The following is a 20,170-nucleotide window of genomic DNA, read 5'->3' as shown; positions in this document are numbered from 1 at the left end:
TGATGAGGTGCAGGTGGCGGTGATCAGTACTCTGGAGATAGCGTGCGTTGTGATTGGGTGATGTTGGAACCTGACGTGTCTGTGACAGCTTTGAACTGCAAGAAATATATTAAATTGAACAACAAAAATTATCTTTAAAAAACAATCTCACAACATACGGTAAACTAAAAATTATATTTTAAAAATATCTCTGAAAAAAAACCTCCAAAAATACAATACAAAATACACTCATTATATAATACATTGAACAACAAACATAATCTTTAACAATTTAAATTAAAGCCTTATCCCAGGAACATCACAGTTGATGCTCATGATGCCAAACCACTCAGATGTTCCTGGGAGTCATAAGGCTGATATTAATTCAGCTCCATCAAATTGGCTGTGCTTGTTTTACTTTCATATACTTAAAATGTAGGTAATTATATTATTATTATACAATTATCATTTATTTAGCTCCTTTGTCAGAATATTTTACGAGTTTTAATAATTCTTATATTTTTATAATAAGATATCTGCAGCTATATTTGCTCTTTGGGTTATGCAAGCAAACAAAATTCAACCGTAGTCAATATTTATCCTTCATTTTGTATTAGCTGCTAGTGCAGTTGTAACTGCAACACTACAACTAACGATAGAAGCCAGCAAGATGCACAGGGAGACCGGGGAGACCGACATTATGATGTTTACAAGCCCAAAACATTTGAGACTGTTTGCTTACACATTTAGTTTGATTTGATTTGTTCCAATTTATTCTTAGAGCAAAAGGTGGGGACAGTGCAATATGTTGAAGTATGTGTTATGCAATATGTGCAATATGTTTTTATGTTTAAAGCATGAGGAAGGGTTCGGGACGGAACCAAACTCTGAATCTGATATTGACTCAGATGAATTTGAAGTGAAATAATGATGAATATATTTTATATCATATCACCGTTATTGAATAAAAGTATGTGATATATTGATACTGAATTATTGTCCAGCCCTATAGCTAATCCAAACCCACTGTTTTTCCTTTTGGTTAGATTCTACATCAGATTAAACAGCACAAACCAAAAATACAGACTACTGTACAATCTGCAGTGTTATTTTTATGGCAACATAATGTTTCAACTTACCTTAATTTTATGGAAATTCGGCGTTGGTCGGAAGAAATATGCATTTCACCTCCAAGTCACAGCCAGCTTGCTTTCCGATTCCGAATGGACTGTTAACGTTTTGAGCGCGAAACACGGCCTTTGCATACAGGCCCCAGAGATGTCCGAACTGCCTGACCAAATAACAATTTAATACAGTAAAATTCGTAAATTAAAGGATATGTGAGAGAATTAACAAACGACTTAACTGCTTCGCTGGCTTCATTATGAATGAGCCTAATTAGGTGTTGTAGGGTCTGCACAGTCTCAAGGATGAGCAGGTCCCACCATAAACTGTGTTTAAGTCTCAATTCGCGGAAACTTTGGTTTGTAAATCTTACATTGATTCCGGACCGGCAGACACAAATGGATCACGAGACTCTTTTTTATGACTATTTCGATAAGTCCCAAACCTCTCCTCTGTGACTTCAAAGGAGATGCGAACGCCACGGATCGGGTTTCGAGGAGACAGGCCCGAATTCCAAACGGTCATAAAAAGGAAAATACACGCACGCACCCACAGACACACACACATACAAAAGCCCTACATAAAGACTGTATACACAAATATTATACCTGCAAATATGAATGTATCTGCCATTATGGTGCTTGTTGCATGTATGTGTTACTAATGTAGAATCGTAGAATTGACTGTAGTAGGTTAGTTTTCATGTTAAACGATAGTATTAGAGTAGAAAGTGTATCTTCTTTATATGATGAGAGACACCTGTCGAGTTTGATCTCTCCGTAAAGCTGTGAGTCCGAGCTATTCTCCCATGTACGTTACATTTCTGTCAAATGCATCGTTCAATGTTTAATAGTACTATGAAGAAAATGCACCGATTTGACATACCATAAATTAACCCGTTGGACAGGACAAAGAGATGTGGAAAACCGCCAAATTGCAACGCGATCATTGGAGGACGTTATCAGGAAGGCGTTCTGGTCTGTTGTCTTTAAAATACCACAACACACGTCTTTTCTTGCACAAGTTTTTCCTGCACAAGTTCCTGCCGTAGAGACAGACTCTCTTCTTTATCTTCCGGTCATCTTACTTCCAGTTAAGCCTTCGTCTGAAACTTTGCTGAAGATCACCTCCTGAAGGACCAACCACCACACTGAGCGCTCCGAATCTCTAAGCACCACAACGAACCTACATGCAAGTATTTGTTAAGATTTTAAATACTGGGTTTCCTTGCTGGCTCTTCAAGGTTGACTGTTGGAATTGGCCATTCTTTGATCATCTCTCTTTCTGACTTTTACTTTCACTTTGTATGTATCTATGTCTACTTGTGTACATTTATCCGTATAACCTTTGTATTACCCGTTCCGTATATTAAACACGTCATATCCATGCTTTTGTTCACTTGCTCATTTAACAACAACCAAGTCACTTTAACGTTCTGATCCTAATATCATTGCTTTACGTTTGGATGCTATCACAGAAATTTATCCTCGTGGCCTGAGTATAACATTTCTGTCGTAATAGTCTGTGGATACTTACCGGTTTGCTGGATGGACCGATAGCTTTCCACATAATTATTAAACTAGAACTGATCATATATGTGAGTGATTATTCGTTGTGATTAATTCACCATATATGGTTAATTCCCCCTTGGGTTGGAATGCGCATATAATTATTCATAAAACGTTATGAATTATTATATTCATATTCCACCCATAAATTGATTGATAACTGTACAAGTCGTCACAGTGTTGTTGTGCATAACAGGCAGTGGTGGAGAGTACTGAAAATCTGTAGTCAAATACAATTAAGTGCATTGCTAAAATATTACTCAATTATGAGTAAAAGTACCGGTGTTAGAGAAATACTCAAGTAAAAGTACAGTTTGTAAAAAAAAACTAAAAAAAACCTAAAAAAAAAATTACAAATATTCAGAGTATTAGTTACTTTTAACCACTGATGTCACCGTCACTTCTCCAGACTAGGGCTGGAAATTGTGTGTTTTCCTTTACCAGAAGTTAACATGCCAACAATCTATTAATCATTAATAATTGATAAGATGCAAAACATCATTTTTTTCTCATTTAAGTTTTTATTTCCTTATTAAGCAAATGTCTCCGGCAGACAAAAAACTAAATTACATGAGGAGCCATGACTATTGATTAAATATCCATGAATACATTTTTAACTGGTTAAATTCTTCATTCAGAATCAATGAAAGATCAATCATTAACGTCCTTTTTTTGTTTTGTTTTGTTTTGTTTTCCGTCCTCATGACCCGGTTTTCATTGGCTTGTTTGGTATCAAATCACCTTACTGGCTACAAAAATGCAGATAAAAGGTTTGGATATGAATTAAAATTGTACTCAGTACTCAACTATGATTTTAAAAGTAACTTAGTAGATTACATGGATTAATGAATATTACAAGTAAAAGTACAGGCTTGAAAATCTACTCATAAAAGTACTAGTACCCCAAAAAACTACTTAATTACAGTAATCTGAGTATTTGTAATTAATGACTTCCACCTCTGATACCAGAAACCACTCCCCAAGCGGGTCTTGAATCTGGGTATCCGGCGTGGTAGATGGATGTGCAAACTGACCAAAAGCCAATAGGGTAGCAAAATGGGTCCTATGAGGCATCAGGGAGGGATTTACCCAACATTCTACAGGCAACTATATGTTATAAGCAACTTATGTTAAGTTAGCAAAATATTCATACAATATAAATATTGTAAATATTCAAATGCCAGCAGTAGCAAGGCCTACTTCTTTAACTACCTCAGTCCCTCCCTTTACCGTCTTAAACCATAAACCATGTATATGTCAATGCATCCTGAAGATCTTCAGATAGCCTAACCAAACAGATCTACTGTACCTTTTACAGCCAACACATCAGTCATTGTTGGTGTATGAGCTACACCTTGATAGAAACACATGCTACTCCTTGGTCCAAGGACATCTAACAACACAGAAGTGGCAGACAGATTGATGATGAGGCCTCCTGCAAGTCCTTTTTTTTTCTTTTTTCCTCTTGTCCTGTCCAGCATCGAAGCAAGCAGAATGATGCTCTGTCTGCCATGTTGTGACGAGCAGATTTTGCTTTGCCAAGAGGAGCTTGAATGATAAGGCTCCCCTTGATATCCTAAGTTAAGCTTATTTTATTTTATTTTATTTTTGATGCTTGTTTGTAGATGAGCATTACATAATATTGCTGGACCTGAACCAATCACCCAAACCCATGCCCACTTGACCCATAAATATGCCATTCAAGACCCATATATGTATTCCCAGTTCAAACCCATGCCCACTTGGCCCATAAAATTTCTATGCAGGACCCATATGTGCATTCCCAGTTCAAACCCATGTCCACTTGGCCCATAAATATGCCATTCAAGACCCATATATGTGTTCCCAGATCAAACCCATGCCCACTTGGCCCATAAATATGTCATGCAAGACCCATATATGTGTTCCCAGTTCAAACCCATGCCCACTTGGCCCATAAAATTTCTATGCAGGACCCATATGTGCATTCCCAGTTCAAACCCATGTCCACTTGGCCCATAAATATGCCATTCAAGACCCATATATGTGTTCCCAGTTCAAACCCATGCCCACTTGGCCCATAAATATGCCATGCAAGACCCATATATGTGTTCCCAGATCAAACCCATGCCCACTTGGCCCATGCCTGTCCCTTATGGGGCCCATGTAATCAGCTCATATGGGCTTCCTATGTGGGACTCGTACTACAAAACCTACATGGGACCCGCTGATTTCACCCAGCCAAAGCCCATGCCCACACAGTACCCATGGAACCCGTAGTTAACCCAATTGGGCCCCACGTGTCATTGCTGGCTGGGTAATTACGAGCTCTACGAGGACGTGAACGCTTTTACAAGCTTGAATTTCATAACTACAGGAATTACGATGCTGCGTGAATGCTCCTTTAGCTGTGAGAACTTCTGTATTATTTATGCAGTGTTTAATGGAGTCACGAGCACAAGCATTTAAAGGTGTACAGACAACAAATCAGCACATTTTTAACCCCAAAATAGGGTGTTGCAGTAACATAGGTGAGAGAATTCAACCATTAGTATTGATTGCGTTGCGATGGGACCAGAAGTAGCAATACTCTGCTTCGCTTACCGGAAATAGGAAGTGTGATAAAAGGTCTATTACAGGTAAAATGAGACAAACACTGAAAAGACAGATAATCAGAGACAGACAGACAGCACTGAGATATATGTGACCCGTCACAGAAACCAGTGACACAAGTCAGCAGCACAACATTCGCGCAAAATGAGAAAGAAGCGTTTTTTTTTTTTTTTTTCAAAATTGGTGATTTTCGTTTTTGCAGAATCTGTTAGTTGAGATCACAAAGAAGCCTCTCCGTGTTTGAGATAGCAGTATTGGTATATTTAAAAGTGTACATTTTAAGTTTGAAATCGGCTTGTTTTTCTGGGATTCTATCTCGCAGTAGGGGTGTGTCATTGTCAGTTTGTATTTCCATACTGGAATCGGATACACCTGGCTACTTAGTATGCAGCGCCGGCTCTGTTGGATTCTTTAGCTGCGGAAAAAGTGGCAAATTATTGGACATTTAGAGGAAAACCGACAGTTACATCCATGAAGAAGACCCCGACAAAGAGAAAGTGTGCCCGAACAACTTATTTCATTGGAGGCAACGAGATCTGCAAGAATACTTTTCTGTTTCTTATGGGGTAAGTTTCCATAAACATCAAAGTTTGTCGTTTTGTGTTCATTCTAAGAACACGTACACGTTTTCTCATGTGTCTGTTGTTATTAGCTAGATCAGGACTGTCGTTTTAATTTAATTACTATGTAGCCAAGTCAACAGGGGGCGCTGCCGTGCATATTCATAGAAGGTATGCTTTGCCTTTAAATACAGAATTTCCTTTTAATGCGTGTAGTGCCTGAATTGTTTGGTGTGCAGGTGGTTGTTGGTCGCTGGAAGAACATGTCCTGGTAGGTCTCTTTTAATGGAAGTTATGACTTTGAGTAAGGTGATAACTTTGCAAACAGTTTGGGATAATGTCAGCTGTGTAATAATTTTTTTTTTTTTTTTCATTTAGTTGATTTTTTGATGTGTGTGTAAATGTCCAATGTTGATTAACGTGGGCTGGACGAGCAGTAGTTGCTGAATGGTTGGTACAAAATATTGCACGTGAGTTTACGACGAAATAAAATGGAATCAAATGACATGACATGAAATGATTAGCAGCACACTTTTTTTGTATCAAGACTAATTATTTTATTATTTTTTTTAGAAGTGTACTTTTAAATGTTCTCACATGGTTATGAGTCAGATGAACAGCGGATACTGAAACATTGTTGCGGTGTACTGTACGTGAGTTTATGATTTAACACAGTTTGTGTTGTGGGAAACGATCAGTCGCACTTTTTGTATGAATTAAGACAAAGGATTTTAAGAAGTAAAAATAGTATTTTCATTTTAGGATGTGAATTGCTGTACTCTTTGTGACGTTTGAAATCTGCCATACACAACAAAGGTATTTCGTTTTTATGAAATGCTGAGATAGCTAGCACATTTTAACATTTGCTGATTGTAATAAATGTAAGTGGATGAGGGTCTCTATTTTAAATTGTACTTATGATTTGATGTTAGTAGTTTGTATTCTCAGTATTATTTGTTTTGGTATAATAATTATAGTTTATTAATGTGATTTGTTTTATGGGTTGATTTATTGTATAATTTTGGTTCATTTATTGTTTTTTTTGTTTTTTTTTTCTTTTCTAGAGTTTTCTTTGTCCTGCAGGTGCTGTTGATCACTGTTTTCCCTACCTTTAGTTTTTTTTGGTTTATCTAACATTTTTAAGGGTTTTGTGAAACATCACGAGTAGTGTTGTTTTTTTTGTATTGTTTTGTTGGCCCAGTACTAGTCTATTGTAAGGTTGCCAACTGTCCCGAATTAGGCAGGACGTCCCGCATTTTGAGCCTAATTGATTTGTCCCGTACGGGACCTCACTTGTCCCGTTTTTTTACTACTGCGCTGATCTAACCACTGATACAACAGCAGTGCTGATCACGACACTTGAGAATGATCACCGACACGGCAACACACACACACACACACACACACACACACACACACACACACACACACACCTTACACCTGACCTATCATCATCACCCAATCACAGCCCCCCTCCTCTCACGCGCATCAGTATACGTTGTAAATGCGCCAATTCCTCCACACACACACAAAAAGTCGATAATCGATTTGGCATGTGGGTAAAACTGCAAATATGGATAAACCTGCAAAAAAGAAAAGACTGGGAAGTAAAAAATATATGGATTAAGCCCGTCAGCGGTGACTCAACAAAAGTCTTCTGTAGTTTATGTCGCAGGGAATTTTCAGTTGCCCATGGAGGTGAGAATGACTTGACTAAACATGCTTCCACAGAAATGCACAAGAAGGCCACACTAGCTAAAGGTGCAAGCAATATCTATGGATTCTTTCTTTGTTCTGCTGAACACAAAGGAAGATATTTGGAAGAATGTTTGTAATCAAACAGATCTTGGTCCCCATTGACTTCCATAGTTGGAAAAAATATATACTATGGAAGTCAATGGGGACCGAGATCTGTTTGATTACAAACATTCTTCCAAATATCTTCCTTTGTGTTCAGCAGAACAAAGAAACTCATACAGGTTTGGAACAACTTGAGGGTGAGTAAACGATGACAGAATTTTCATTTTTGGGTGAACTATTCCTTTAAATTAGCTATCATTATGATAAATGGCTAAAAATCATACACTGTATTTTCGCACAAAACCAGCCCACCTTTTGTCCCTCATTTCATAGTGACAAAGTTGGCAACCCTAGTCTATTGTGTTTTTTATTTTTGTTTGTTTTATTTTGTTTTACAGCTAGGCCATTACTTCTAGCTTGGGGTATAACTAAGGGGAGAGATACTCGCTCCCATTTATACAAGTGTGGTGTGGAAATGGTGTGTGGTTGAGTTTCTTGTGTATTGTATGTGGTGTACTGGAAATTGCATTTTATTTTTGTGGTTTCTTTTTAAGTGTTATAGTAATTCTGAATATAAAGTATATTCATTGATAATAAAGTATATTGTAATAAAGTATATTCATTGAATTGAATAGCCGTGCTGGGAAACCTTTAGGTCATCTGGGATCTCCTACCCAAATAAAATTGGAGTGGGGTAGTCAAGAACATTTTGAAATAAAAAAAATCTATTAGCCCCATTACAACTATAACGTGCTTTTAGATGGTAATGTTAGCATCTGCTATTAATTTGAATAACGCTTCAATTGCTTGAAGTGACTGGTGTGAATGACTTAGCCCACGTAAAGCTGCCTGTTAGCATTCTTGAATTGAATGTGATGCTAATAATTTTAGCCCCTGGTGGAGAAAGTGCTACGTAATATTCTTAACAAGAATTTACTAACGTAATAGTAAATGTATCAGATTAAATTCCTACTTAAGTAAAAGTATAAAGTATCCGTAGCCGTAAAATGTGCGTTAAGTCAAAAGTAAAAGTATGAAGAATCCTTTGACTCAAACCAGGTCTAACCACTAACTGAGGTCTAAACCAGGAAAGATAAATTAAAAGATAAATTACTGACATTTACAATGCACATTATCCTTTATTATTAATAGTATGCGGTCCATGCAGCTTTACAGAGGGGAGCTTTACAGGGGGTATGGCTTATCTAAATGAGATGTAAATGAGCCCTATTGTCACTCCCAGCAGGTGAGAACAGGCGAGAACTGCACAAGTTTTAGAGGCATTTTCTCTCTTTAGAGCTTTTTTGAGTGCCTACCTTCAAATGGCCACAACTTCTCCAAATATTATCAGATTTCCATGTGTTACACATCGTTGTAAAGCTTGGAGACTACACTTTCAGAATCTGTGAATAACTCAAAATGCCCCAGAACTGACTTGTGTCCCTACTTTCCGTGACAGGTCACATATAGTTAAGAGATAGACAGACATCACTGTCTGCAGAGGTTTTTCTGCACTCAAAGAGACACAAGTTCCAACAAGTGTTGTTTTACCAAGGGCAAAACATCTATGTGTGTCCCGTAATCTAGTGATTTAGTGACGTTAAACTTAAAATGGAGACATTCTCTTATCTCTAACTCATGAAGACAAACATCCCTTCAAACCACACAATCATAAAATTAAAAACGATAGAAAGCATTGCAAGAGCAAGGAAACAATATAAAATATAAAAACAAAAACATGAATAACAATAAAATGATCAAATGATCAAATTAATTACTGATGTAAATCAAATATTTGATAAATCAAATGACAACTACAGATGATTATAAGTGATTATGAAATTAAATAAAAAAAAACACCAAAGAATGGTTGCTTTTAAAGTAAAGCACAGGTTGTTATTGAAAACTCTTAGCTGCTTCATTCCCTTCTCTTAATCATAGGGGTGGGGGGTTTTGGGGTCTTCTTGGTAAAAAAATTATATTATTAATCATTAAGCTTAAATGAAAATATCACAGAGAGACTTGGTAACCACAGGTAAAACCATACATGGCTACTCATTACGACTGTCAAATGATATTATGCTATAGGTCTATAAAAACACCTAAACACAGGTAAAAACTATACACAATTATATATTCCCCTACCCACCTAATACATTTATTGCAATATAAATGGCTATAACATTTTCAATATAAATATTCCACATCTTCCACAAACCATGGTAATTTACTATGGTTTATTCATGGTAAAAGTTTGTGTGTTAACGTGATGATTTTGGGATTTAAAAGTCTTACCTTTCATGGCACCTTTCTCCTGTTTTCCTCATCAGTCTTGTTGGGAATACTGTTTCATCCGATTTAAAACTAGTTTAATCATCGAGTGATTTGTGGTGACCGGGAATAAACACAGCTCCTTTTAAGCTTTCGTTCCGTTATCCACTGGGCCGTGCTGCAAAGTTCAAAGTAAACTAATGAAACGCCTGAAAACAGAACTACTTGTTCTGTGTTTGTCGTTACTGACCGAGAAATCACCTCAGATGATTCAGTGACAGAGCGGTCTGAATGAATCCAAATCTTTTCAAATCGTTATGCAAGTGTGTTGGCCAATTCACAGAAAAGAATCAAGACATTGAATGATTAATTCACGAATGACTGATATTGCTGGTTTTGTTGACAGAAATACGGGACACACATAACAACTGAAAACGTTTCTCAGGTCAGTCGGAGGAGTGTGCATGGTACGAACAGCGCGTATATAGCCGTACAGCTGCATGCGCCACTGTGGTCACATTATCAAACCAAATTTAGCCGCACCGCCAAGAAAAGAGGAGGACGGAGATTGGGGTGTCACGGGCCAGATGAATATGATTGGCGGGCCGGATTTGGCCTGCGGGCCGCCAGTTGATGAGCACTGCCCTACGTTTTGCACAGTAATTTGGACTTAAGAAATTGGCGCTCGGTTTCAGTTTGAAAACTTATGAGCCTTCAGTTTCTCAAGATGATACAGAATGATACAGAATATACAGGACTGTGGAGCTGCTCTTCCATCGGGCCAAGTTTCATTCCGTGCCGTGCCGGCTTGGATATGGTTTAGTTTTCTACTATGGTGCTGCGATAACGGAGCTCTTTGCAATGTAATACAAACGAGTCACCTGGCAACGCAAGAGTTTACTAACAATGCAAAAAGTAAATGGTGACTGCGCTATGAAGGATGACAGATATTTCTTTTAACTGTATTATTCAATTGTGTTCACATCATTCAAATGATGGAGAAACTGGGAGCCAGGTAACACACAAGTGATCGATCCTGAGTGGAAATATCACTACCATGATCACTACACTCATTCTTGCAACACGGTAGTCGGTGTATGCAGAGAAATTTCTCATTTCTTTGTTTGAAGGGCTATCTGTCCCTTCCCCTTACCCCTACCCCTACCCCTACCCCTACCACTTGATTCAAAAGAGAATCAAGACACCCCTATCCTTCATGTGAACGTGCAAAACGAAGGGGTAGGGGAAAGGGGAAACAAAGGAGTAGGGGAAAGCTCGGGTGATCAACCTGTACTCTTCCCTTCTACATGCTCTTTAAAAGATCAGTTCTTCTCTGTCATACCACGTACCAGCATCAGTTGAGGGATGTGTCTCAGCCTGTTGTTTTACAACAGTTAAGTGATCTGACATTGGAGGATAGCCTTACGGACAAGAGTAAGATGAGATCACAAACAACGTGTGTGCCATTAGACTAATGAGTGTTTCAATTTCTCATTGTTAGAAGAGTTGTCACACCTGGAAAATTCACACATCTGGTTTACAATTGCTTACTACATTCTTCCCTTCAATGCACCAGGAAGAATTCCCTTATTCCCTTTAGATTTCACATTAAGATCAAACTGATAGAATCAGTACTGATGTATACAGTCAAATGCCTTGAACTATAATGTTAGTAAGAATAATTTCTGTAGTGACATACAGTGCTCATGAACAGCAGATTGTTGGTTTGTTGTCCCAGGAATAATCAGCTACCTTAAAGACATATCTGTAAGGATTTGATATTGTCAGAGGTTCAAAATTGAGCATTTGGCACAAGTTTCACCCTGTAAACTGGAATTTACAAAAGTCATTGTAAAAAAAATCTATTCTTTAACAGCTCATATTGCCTATTTTTTCCTTTTTACACTTTTGACATTTGCAACATTAAGGCATTCTATGCTCTTGTACTCTAAACAAGTTGTCTGCCAGGTTTATCATTTAGGATAATAAAATTGTAAGTGAGGGGGCCCCATTCAGAAATGATCCAATGCATTTCCCAAAAGCATTGTTAGCCAAGTATGGTCATAAGTTCCTTCGTTATCAACATAGTTCAATGAGTCTGTGTTTGTCAAACCATAGCTCCATAGTGCATGTGTGGACATGCTTTAGTACTCTAGATGAGGCTTATGATTGAATCTGGAAATAAAGACTGAGAAAAATGAGAATTAATCCTCAAATGCCATGTCCATAATTTATGTGGCATTAATTTGATCTCAAACGGATTAAAAAAAAAGTTATTGCTCAACTACCGACAATGACATCATTAACTAATGTGGTTGAACTACAAATTTGTTTCGGGAAACAGTCGTAACTTGCTAGTTGATTTCTTTGATGAAGCTTCGTACTTTGGTAGTTAAGCAGCGAGTTACATTATTGTATGGGAAACATAGCCCAGATTGTTGAATGGCAGGACTGTCTCTCACCAAATTACACAAATGTCTCTTTAAACATTTCTACAAATTTATAAAACTGATCCTAAATTAAGTAAAAAACAAACAAACACTGGTTCACTGAGATCAGCCCCCAACAACGATCCATTGAAATTTTGAAACATATGTGATGTAACAAAGCCTTGTTTACTGAAATCACATGCTTTTGCAGTTTGATATGTGCTGCTGACCACTGTTTCAAAACAAACAAGTCGCAAAGGTTTCACAGTTTCAAAAAGCAGTGCTTCGAAAGTGCCCATCACTAGTGCCAGGGCTGCCAACTCTCAGGCGTTTACTAACACTGTTCTCATGCTCTCACAGCACACAATCATATTCTCACACAGTGAAAAATCATGAAGCAAAGAGACTGACACCGACAGACAAGACAGAGCTGGTTACTTTGATATAAAAAAAGTCTCAGCTTTCAAATTCTGTCAGTTTTATTACAAAATTAAAACAATAAATACTGTTTTGCTGTCCTTAAATGTAAAGTGACAGATCAAGCGGAGTGTGAGCCGATCATCTCTTCCTCTTTGCTACTAAAAACGAATGAACATCAGAAGATATGTTGAAAGATACAGTACAACTTACTGAAATGTATCATGTAATTGCTTAACCAGTGTTTCAACCATGGAAAGAGGTCAATAATACAATAATAACAAAATCAAAATAACAAAACTACTTGGGTTTCTCAACTTCACAAGTAAAATGACTGTTTAAGTCTAGATCAATGTGAATAAATACATTATACTTTCAAATCTATACAGTATATGTCAGCATTTTATGAAGTAGTATTTACTAACCATGAATAATGATGATGTAAATGTTTCTTGTTCCTCCACTGAACTTGAACGGTCTTGAGCAGAAGTTATTCTGAAACTCCTTTCAATTCTATATTTACATAAAAGATTGCGCAGGAAGGAATTTTCTCCCGAACTTAAACATGTTATAACAGATCTTTCTCTCAAAAAACTTTCTCTCTTTCTCTCGTGACATAAGAGTGAAACTATGTGGAGAATCACTGTCTGTCATCAAAACACCCTCACATTACATATCTGATATTACAGGTAAAAAGAAGCAAACACTTAAAAGACAGAAAAACGGAGACAGACAGACTTATTAATATACAAAAAGCATCTTGTGTTTTTTTTTTTTTTCCTAGGGCACATTTATAAAAGTTACTTAAATATCCTAATTGAACTAAAGCCTAATCCTGAGTCTAAGCCCTGTCTGTGAAACCAGGCCTAGATTACAGCATGTGCATTCTGATATTATTTCTTTCCAAGCACATTTTACCAATGCAAAACCACATCAGTCTTATAATAAATTAACATGGGCTGATCCCTGTTGACCCAATCAGCATTTCTCGTCCAATGGTCACAGTTTAATTTTGGGCATGGGCATTTAATAATGACTTTTCAGTGTGAGTTAAATCTCTTTTTTGCCCCATTTTATCTGTGAAAGAATACCTGCTTAATTATGCACACCTAAATAAAAGGTGTTTTTCACTTTAAGCCTTTGTTAACAATTATATATCACTTATAAATTATCAAATACAAAATTACTGGTAATTATTAAGATTGATTTGGTTTGGAATTGATCACATGTGCTTGAGAAAAAATGATGATCAGACTATAGGACTTACGATAAATGAGCAATATTGTAATAAATATGCACACACTGTAGGTGTACTGCATGCAAATATAACAAAGGGATATAAACAACTGAATATTCAGGGGTGCAAACTTGTCACCTATTTGACAAGTTTTGAATCCAGAATAGGTCATTTGCGTTATTCGTGTAGAGTTTTTCAAATTGTGACTAGTAAGTAGTAAAAGTAGTATTGACTAGGTAACTGCTGAAATTCACTTTCAAATCCTCCTGTGAGTATATTTGTGTTTTTTGCAGTTAATGACAGTATGTAAGAAGCATTGGCCAATCAGAGGTGTTTAAGTTAGATTTATTGATTATAACAGGAGTTTAAGTAAGTGAGCTCAGTCATTCATGACAAACTGAAAGTGGCTTCAGTGATTTTTAAAAGGTGCCCTCGAATGAAAAATTGAATTTATCTTGGCATAGTTGAATAACAAGAGTTCAGTACATGGAAATGACATACAGTGAGTCTCAAACTCCATTGTTTCCTCCTTCTTATGTAAATCTCATTTGTTTAAACAACCTCCGAAGAACAGGCGAATCTCAACATAACACCGACTGTTACGTAACAGTTGGGATCATTAATATGTACGCCCCCAATATTTGCATATGCCAGCCCATGATCAAGGCATTAGACAAGCCAGTATTAACGTCTGGATGTGCACAGCTGAATCATCAGACTAGGTAAGCAAGCAAGAACAATAGCGAAAAATGGCAGATGGAGCAATAATAACTGACACGATCCATGATAACATGATATTTTTAGTGATATTTGTAAATTGTCTTTCTAAATGTTTCGTTAGCATGTTGCTAATGTACTGTTAAATGCTCACAAGCAGAAACGGTTGCAGTGGGCCCAGACATACATGAAGACTCATTTTCAAACAGTCTTGTTTACTGATGAGTGTCGTGCAACCCTGGATGGTCCGGGTTTTTTTTCCTTCGAATAAATTCCAATCTGTGTCAGATATGAGCAAAAAAAAGAAATAAAATTACCAAAGGAGGCCGCTATACCATACAGTAAGATGGATTCAATGCAGGAATGATAAAATAGCAACATAACCTGCTGAGCGACTCCAAAAAGTCTGAGCCTTCGTAAAAGTACATTTTTTTTTTTTGTTGCACCTTTCAACAGATTATCCACATGCCCTTCCCATGAAAGTTTTCCTTATGTGTAATTTATAAGTTAATAGCTTAAAAATCAATTAAATTTAACCTTTAATATTATGATGTAGCAGCTGTGGTTCCCTGTATAGTTAACAGCATTAGTTGAGAGATATATTTTTTTTGAGGAAATGTCATGAACTGCACCTGATAGGCAAATTAATCAATATTGAATCGAAGGCAATCAAATTGCAAGTTTCTGAATTGAAATCGAATCCAACTGTGAAATTTGTATCAATGCCCAACCACACTGTCAATAAATGTTTGGGCTTTTTTTTTTTTATTTGAAGCTAATGTTTTTTCCCCATTTATTTTCTTGTCAGAGTGCACAATAATATGGAAGCTCGTTTCTGCGACAAAAAAAAAAAAAAAAAAGCCAATAAAAAAAAGCCAATAAAAAAAAAAAGATGAATTGCGACTTTTTATCTCAGAATTCGGACTTTTTAACTCGCAATTGCGTGTTATAAAGTCAGAATTCTGAGATATAAAGTCGCAACTTTCTCCAATGGCAAGAGATACGGATCCTCTCATCTCCCTATAATACAATCTCTGGTTTAGTTCCCTACACAGACTGCATGATCTTTGTGCAGGGAGTGTCTGTTTTGTATCATTTTACAAGAACATTTTCACTCTAAACCATTTGAAAGGATTGTTGTTTGTGTTTTTATGTGAACTCTTTCTAATCCCTTTCCAAAGAGTAATAGATACTCCTCCCACTCGTTCCTTTTCTCAAATTCTAATTGGTAACACCTGCTGCATTCATTCAAAACATCATTTAAGTATTCAAATTTTAGATGTTTACTAGGATCCTTTTATTATCTATTGAATCCTACAATAATATTTAAAATATCAGTAAACTTTATATAAAATCATAATATATTGGGTACTTTCAATTGGGCGGTGGCTGTCCCAAACTCTAACCCCTAAATTTCAACTTGTGAAAATAAGAAAATTATTTTCCACTGTTTTTAAAATTATATTTGATTTTTTTTTTTTTTCAAAGTGAAGCTAAAAAAATATTTTTAAATCATGAAACTTTATGTAAAATAAATAAATAAATAAAAAAAATCCCACATTACCGAAACAGTGTTTTAGTCATTGTCTGAGACTGATTTTAACACACTTATACATTTTTGATGAGGAAATATTCCTGTCCCTCCCTCTCATAGCCTCTCTTTCATAGTAGATAAGATCTATAATTTTGAGCTAAATGTGTTCAAAGTTTTTTTGGGTGTCATTCCATAAAATTTAGTTTTTATGTGTAGCCTACAACTGTTCAGGGCAGCGTTTCCCAAAAGTATCGTAAGCTTAAGTTGATCGTAGCTCCATTGAAATCAATGGCGCTACGATCAACTTAGGCTTACGATGCTTTTGGGAAACGCTACCCAGAATTGTGCTAGCTAACATGTGCTGATTAGCATCTTTCAACTAGGCACAAACGTACCTAAAATTGACAGTACCGAAACATGTGGTGAAGTTTCGGTTGTGACATCATTGTTGTTGTTTTGTTTTTTGGGATGTTATTCAAAAAATTTAGTGTGTATAATTTGATTCTTATTTTTAAAAACAAAAAATGACATAACCAAAATATGTATATTGTGATTATATTGTTACTGTTATCGTTATTAGAATTAAAATATGTTTTATCTTGAAATAAGATCTTGGTCATGTCACCCACCTCAAAAAGACACAACATGAACTCTGCTTTAAGTCATTATTAACATTGTAAAAATGTGTAGCTATTTGCATTTGAATACTATAATATCTGGTATAAATGGTCACTGCACCCAAACAGTTTTCCCCATCAGTATGTGAACAGGACTTTTATTTTGGTCTAGTTGTGTGACGTCACACAGCTGCGCCTCGCTCCTGCATCTGTTGTGATTCTGCTGAAGAAAGGTTTGTTTTTAAGCATTTAACGTGTTTAGATCATTGCAAACTGTTCAGTCACTTTAATCACGTTCACAAGCCATGTATAATAAATTACCCGTTCTTGCAATGCTTCATTTAACATTAACGAGCGTCATATTTTGTGGAGTAAACAGCATCCACAGAAAAGTAAGGTCTCATTTCGCTCTCTGTGACCTGAACCCGTTTATCTTAAACACGAATCCAGCTACTGGAAAGAAGCGATGAGAGAAACTGTTTGTTGAAACTACGAGTCAGTTGAATCAATCATTTGGTTTGGTAAAATGATTCAGTGTTCGAATGGCGTCACCTGCTGGTCAAACAGTGTAAATGAACGAGAACAAACACAACATTTACAAACCAACTGCTAATGTGTTCACGAAAGTGTAATCTGTTAAATGTGATGTACGAATAAATAAATGTGAAATATAAACCATAAAAAGGAACTTAATGTATTATTTATATATGTTTTTTTTTTAATCAAGTGATTTAAGTTCATTAACTCTCACTGACTGACAATGTGCTGAACTAGAGCTGAATGAGACGCACCCAGACATTTAACTTTCATTTATTTTCCTCTGTTTATTCTCATCTTAAACAGAACACAGAAAAACTCCTGGTGAAGATCCACATGATTATAAAGATGATGTTTATTAAAGAGGAGAGTGAAGACATGAAGATTGAAGAAACATTCAGAGTCAAACATGAAGAAACTGAGGAACAAACAAAGATGGAGTTTATTAAAGAGGAGATCGAAGATGTGAAGATTGAAGAAACATTCAGAGTCAAACATGAAGAAACTGAGGAACAAACAGGTTGGTTTCATTCTCAAAGCTGAACTCTGTCATGACTTGCCAACTAACAGATAGTGACTAACATTAGTCAGTGCACCACTGTCTCATCAAAAAATAAATAACTAAATAAATAAAAATCTAGCGTATACTCGACTGACTCTGAGGCACCTCTAGTTCTGAAGCAAACAAGGAAACGTAAACGGCATCATCCTGAAGGATTTGCTCCGCTCCAAAGTAAACAAATGTTCAGTTTTACTATCATTTTCTCTTCCTCAAATTTAGTTCAATCAGGATTTCGACCTTGGAAAGAGCTTGTATAAAACATCTTAAGAGCAATAATGTCGCTTAATTTACCTCAGAAAAGCCATTCAATACTCAAACTCGTTAGTCAGCTAGAAAAATAATGGTAACACTTAAGGCTCATTTGTTAATGTAACTAACCATGATAAATACATTTGTACACAATATTTGCAAAAATGCTTTTCTTTAGTATTTTTGTCTCTAGATGCTTTTACTAGATAAATAAAATGACATAAAATGAATTGAGTTTGCTTTAAACAAGCTAAATTTATCTGCCTGTAGGGTAAGAAAAATAATCTTATTCCTGTTTGAAATTTTGTTTCTGTCCCAAAAGATTATTTATTTTTTATAAACTGCCAACTTGATGGTTTTTGAGAATTTGTCCTAAATCAAGTAAAGTGATCAATATTATGAAGGCTTCTCAGATTACATGTCACGCCTCTTTCAGTAGCTTAGTGGGTATAAGTTGGTTTTGATCATTTACATGTATAAATGTTTGGATGTCTGTTGCTTTGTGCCATTGAAGTGGGGTTAACTTTGTCTTAAATTTGTCTTTTTTAGACCTGACGTCGCTGAAAGAGGAGAATGAAGTACTGAAAGAAGAGAAAGATCAATATAACAATCATCATGATTTCACAACTGGAGAAAGATCTTGTAGTTGCTCACAGACTGAAAGCACTTCCTCACGAAAAATGACTCAAAAGAAGGGGACTAGAAGTCCTTTAATCTGCCAACAGTGTGGAAACAGATATACTCAAAAAGAAACCTTATTCACGCACACGGAAATCTACACTGAGAAGCTCTACACGTGCCCTCGGTGTGGAAAGAGCTTCAATCGTAAAGGACACCTTGAAGACCACATGAGAGTTCACACTGGAGAGAAGCCTTTCATCTGCCAGCAGTGTGGAAAGAACTTCACCCGAAGAGGAAGCCTTAAACGACACCTGAGGATTCACACCGAAGAGAAACCTTACTCCTGTCCTCAGTGTGGAAAGAGATTCATTCAGAGAGGACACTTTAAAGACCACTTGAGAATTCACTCTGGAGAGAAGCCGGAAAGAGTTTCAGAGATAAAGAAAGCCTTGAGTACCACATGAGTACTGGTATTTCCTAGTATACACTCTGATTCTGTTGAATTAATAGGAAATTGAGATGATTTAACAGAAAACACTGCCTAACGAGACACTGTTTTTACATCTGAAGTCTCGCTGTACATTCTTACAGTGCCTTAACGTTTAAATGGTTATTTGTTGAATGTGATTCAAATAAAGACTGCGAAGAGATTAAAAGAGTGGCTTTTTGATTGTTTTTATTTTATTTACAACACAACACAATCCAAATATACACAATAAAAGGACAAAAAGGCACATTATTGAGCACACTGATCTAAAGACAGAGACTTAAACAGTTATAACACATTTGTGCCATTCCTGAAACAGTTCCTGTTCAACATACCTGTCATTACTGAGGTGTTTGATTTTTCATTTTACCAAGTTCATGACGAAGCTTGCTGATGTTAGTACAGCGCTCTCAGAGAAAAACAGTTTGAAGAGACTCGTGTCTTCAAACACGCTGATATTGGGAGATATAGGACTGCATCTAATTGTGATTTTTCTGGTTAAAATTGTGATTTAAAATTCACAAAAATATAAACACCAGTTTTGTTGTAGGGCTGCATAAAATAATAATTTGACTTCACTAGAAAAGCGTACACTAGAAAAATATATGGATTGTCATGTTTAATTCAAATGTGTTCATATTTTTACCCAAAATAGGGTGGTGTGAGCATTGAGCACTAAAAACACCTTGTGTATGTTTCATTAATACTGGAAGCCAGAGGGCGCCCTCGTGCAGAAAGTCTAGATATGCCTCACAGAAGTAATGTGACTCATGATGTTCCAGAAAATCCCTAATACAGCTTTTGTTGTTGCTCTAAAAAGATAGAAATGATAGAAACGAATTATAAGAATAAAGTATATTTATGATGC

General features: G+C 36.3%; 1 protein-coding gene across 3 annotated transcripts; it reads left to right on the top strand.

The window, feature by feature from the left end:
• The first annotated feature begins 6,036 nt into the window (after positions 1-6,036).
• On the top strand, positions 6,037-19,471 carry LOC125245205 (gastrula zinc finger protein XlCGF9.1-like). Of its 3 annotated transcripts, none has more exons than XM_048155728.1 (3): positions 6,037-6,095; positions 17,690-17,903; positions 18,744-19,471. In XM_048155728.1, exons 2-3 carry the CDS (start codon positions 17,720-17,722, stop codon positions 19,277-19,279), a joined length of 720 nt encoding a protein of 239 aa, XP_048011685.1. In that variant the 5' UTR covers positions 6,037-6,095; positions 17,690-17,719; the 3' UTR covers positions 19,280-19,471. The 3 variants fall into 3 exon arrangements, with proteins under 3 accessions (XP_048011685.1, XP_048011684.1, XP_048011686.1); XM_048155727.1 differs by lacking the exon at positions 6,037-6,095 and adding an exon at positions 16,943-17,079; XM_048155729.1 differs by lacking the exon at positions 6,037-6,095 and adding an exon at positions 16,944-17,079 and having other exon boundaries at positions 17,690-17,814; positions 18,742-19,471.
• Positions 19,472-20,170: the final 699 nt, after the last annotated feature.

This window comes from Megalobrama amblycephala, linkage group LG14 (assembly GCF_018812025.1).
Source record: "Megalobrama amblycephala isolate DHTTF-2021 linkage group LG14, ASM1881202v1, whole genome shotgun sequence".
Lineage (NCBI taxonomy): Eukaryota > Metazoa > Chordata > Actinopteri > Cypriniformes > Xenocyprididae > Megalobrama > Megalobrama amblycephala.
This window is presented reverse-complemented; position numbering and strand designations above follow the sequence as displayed.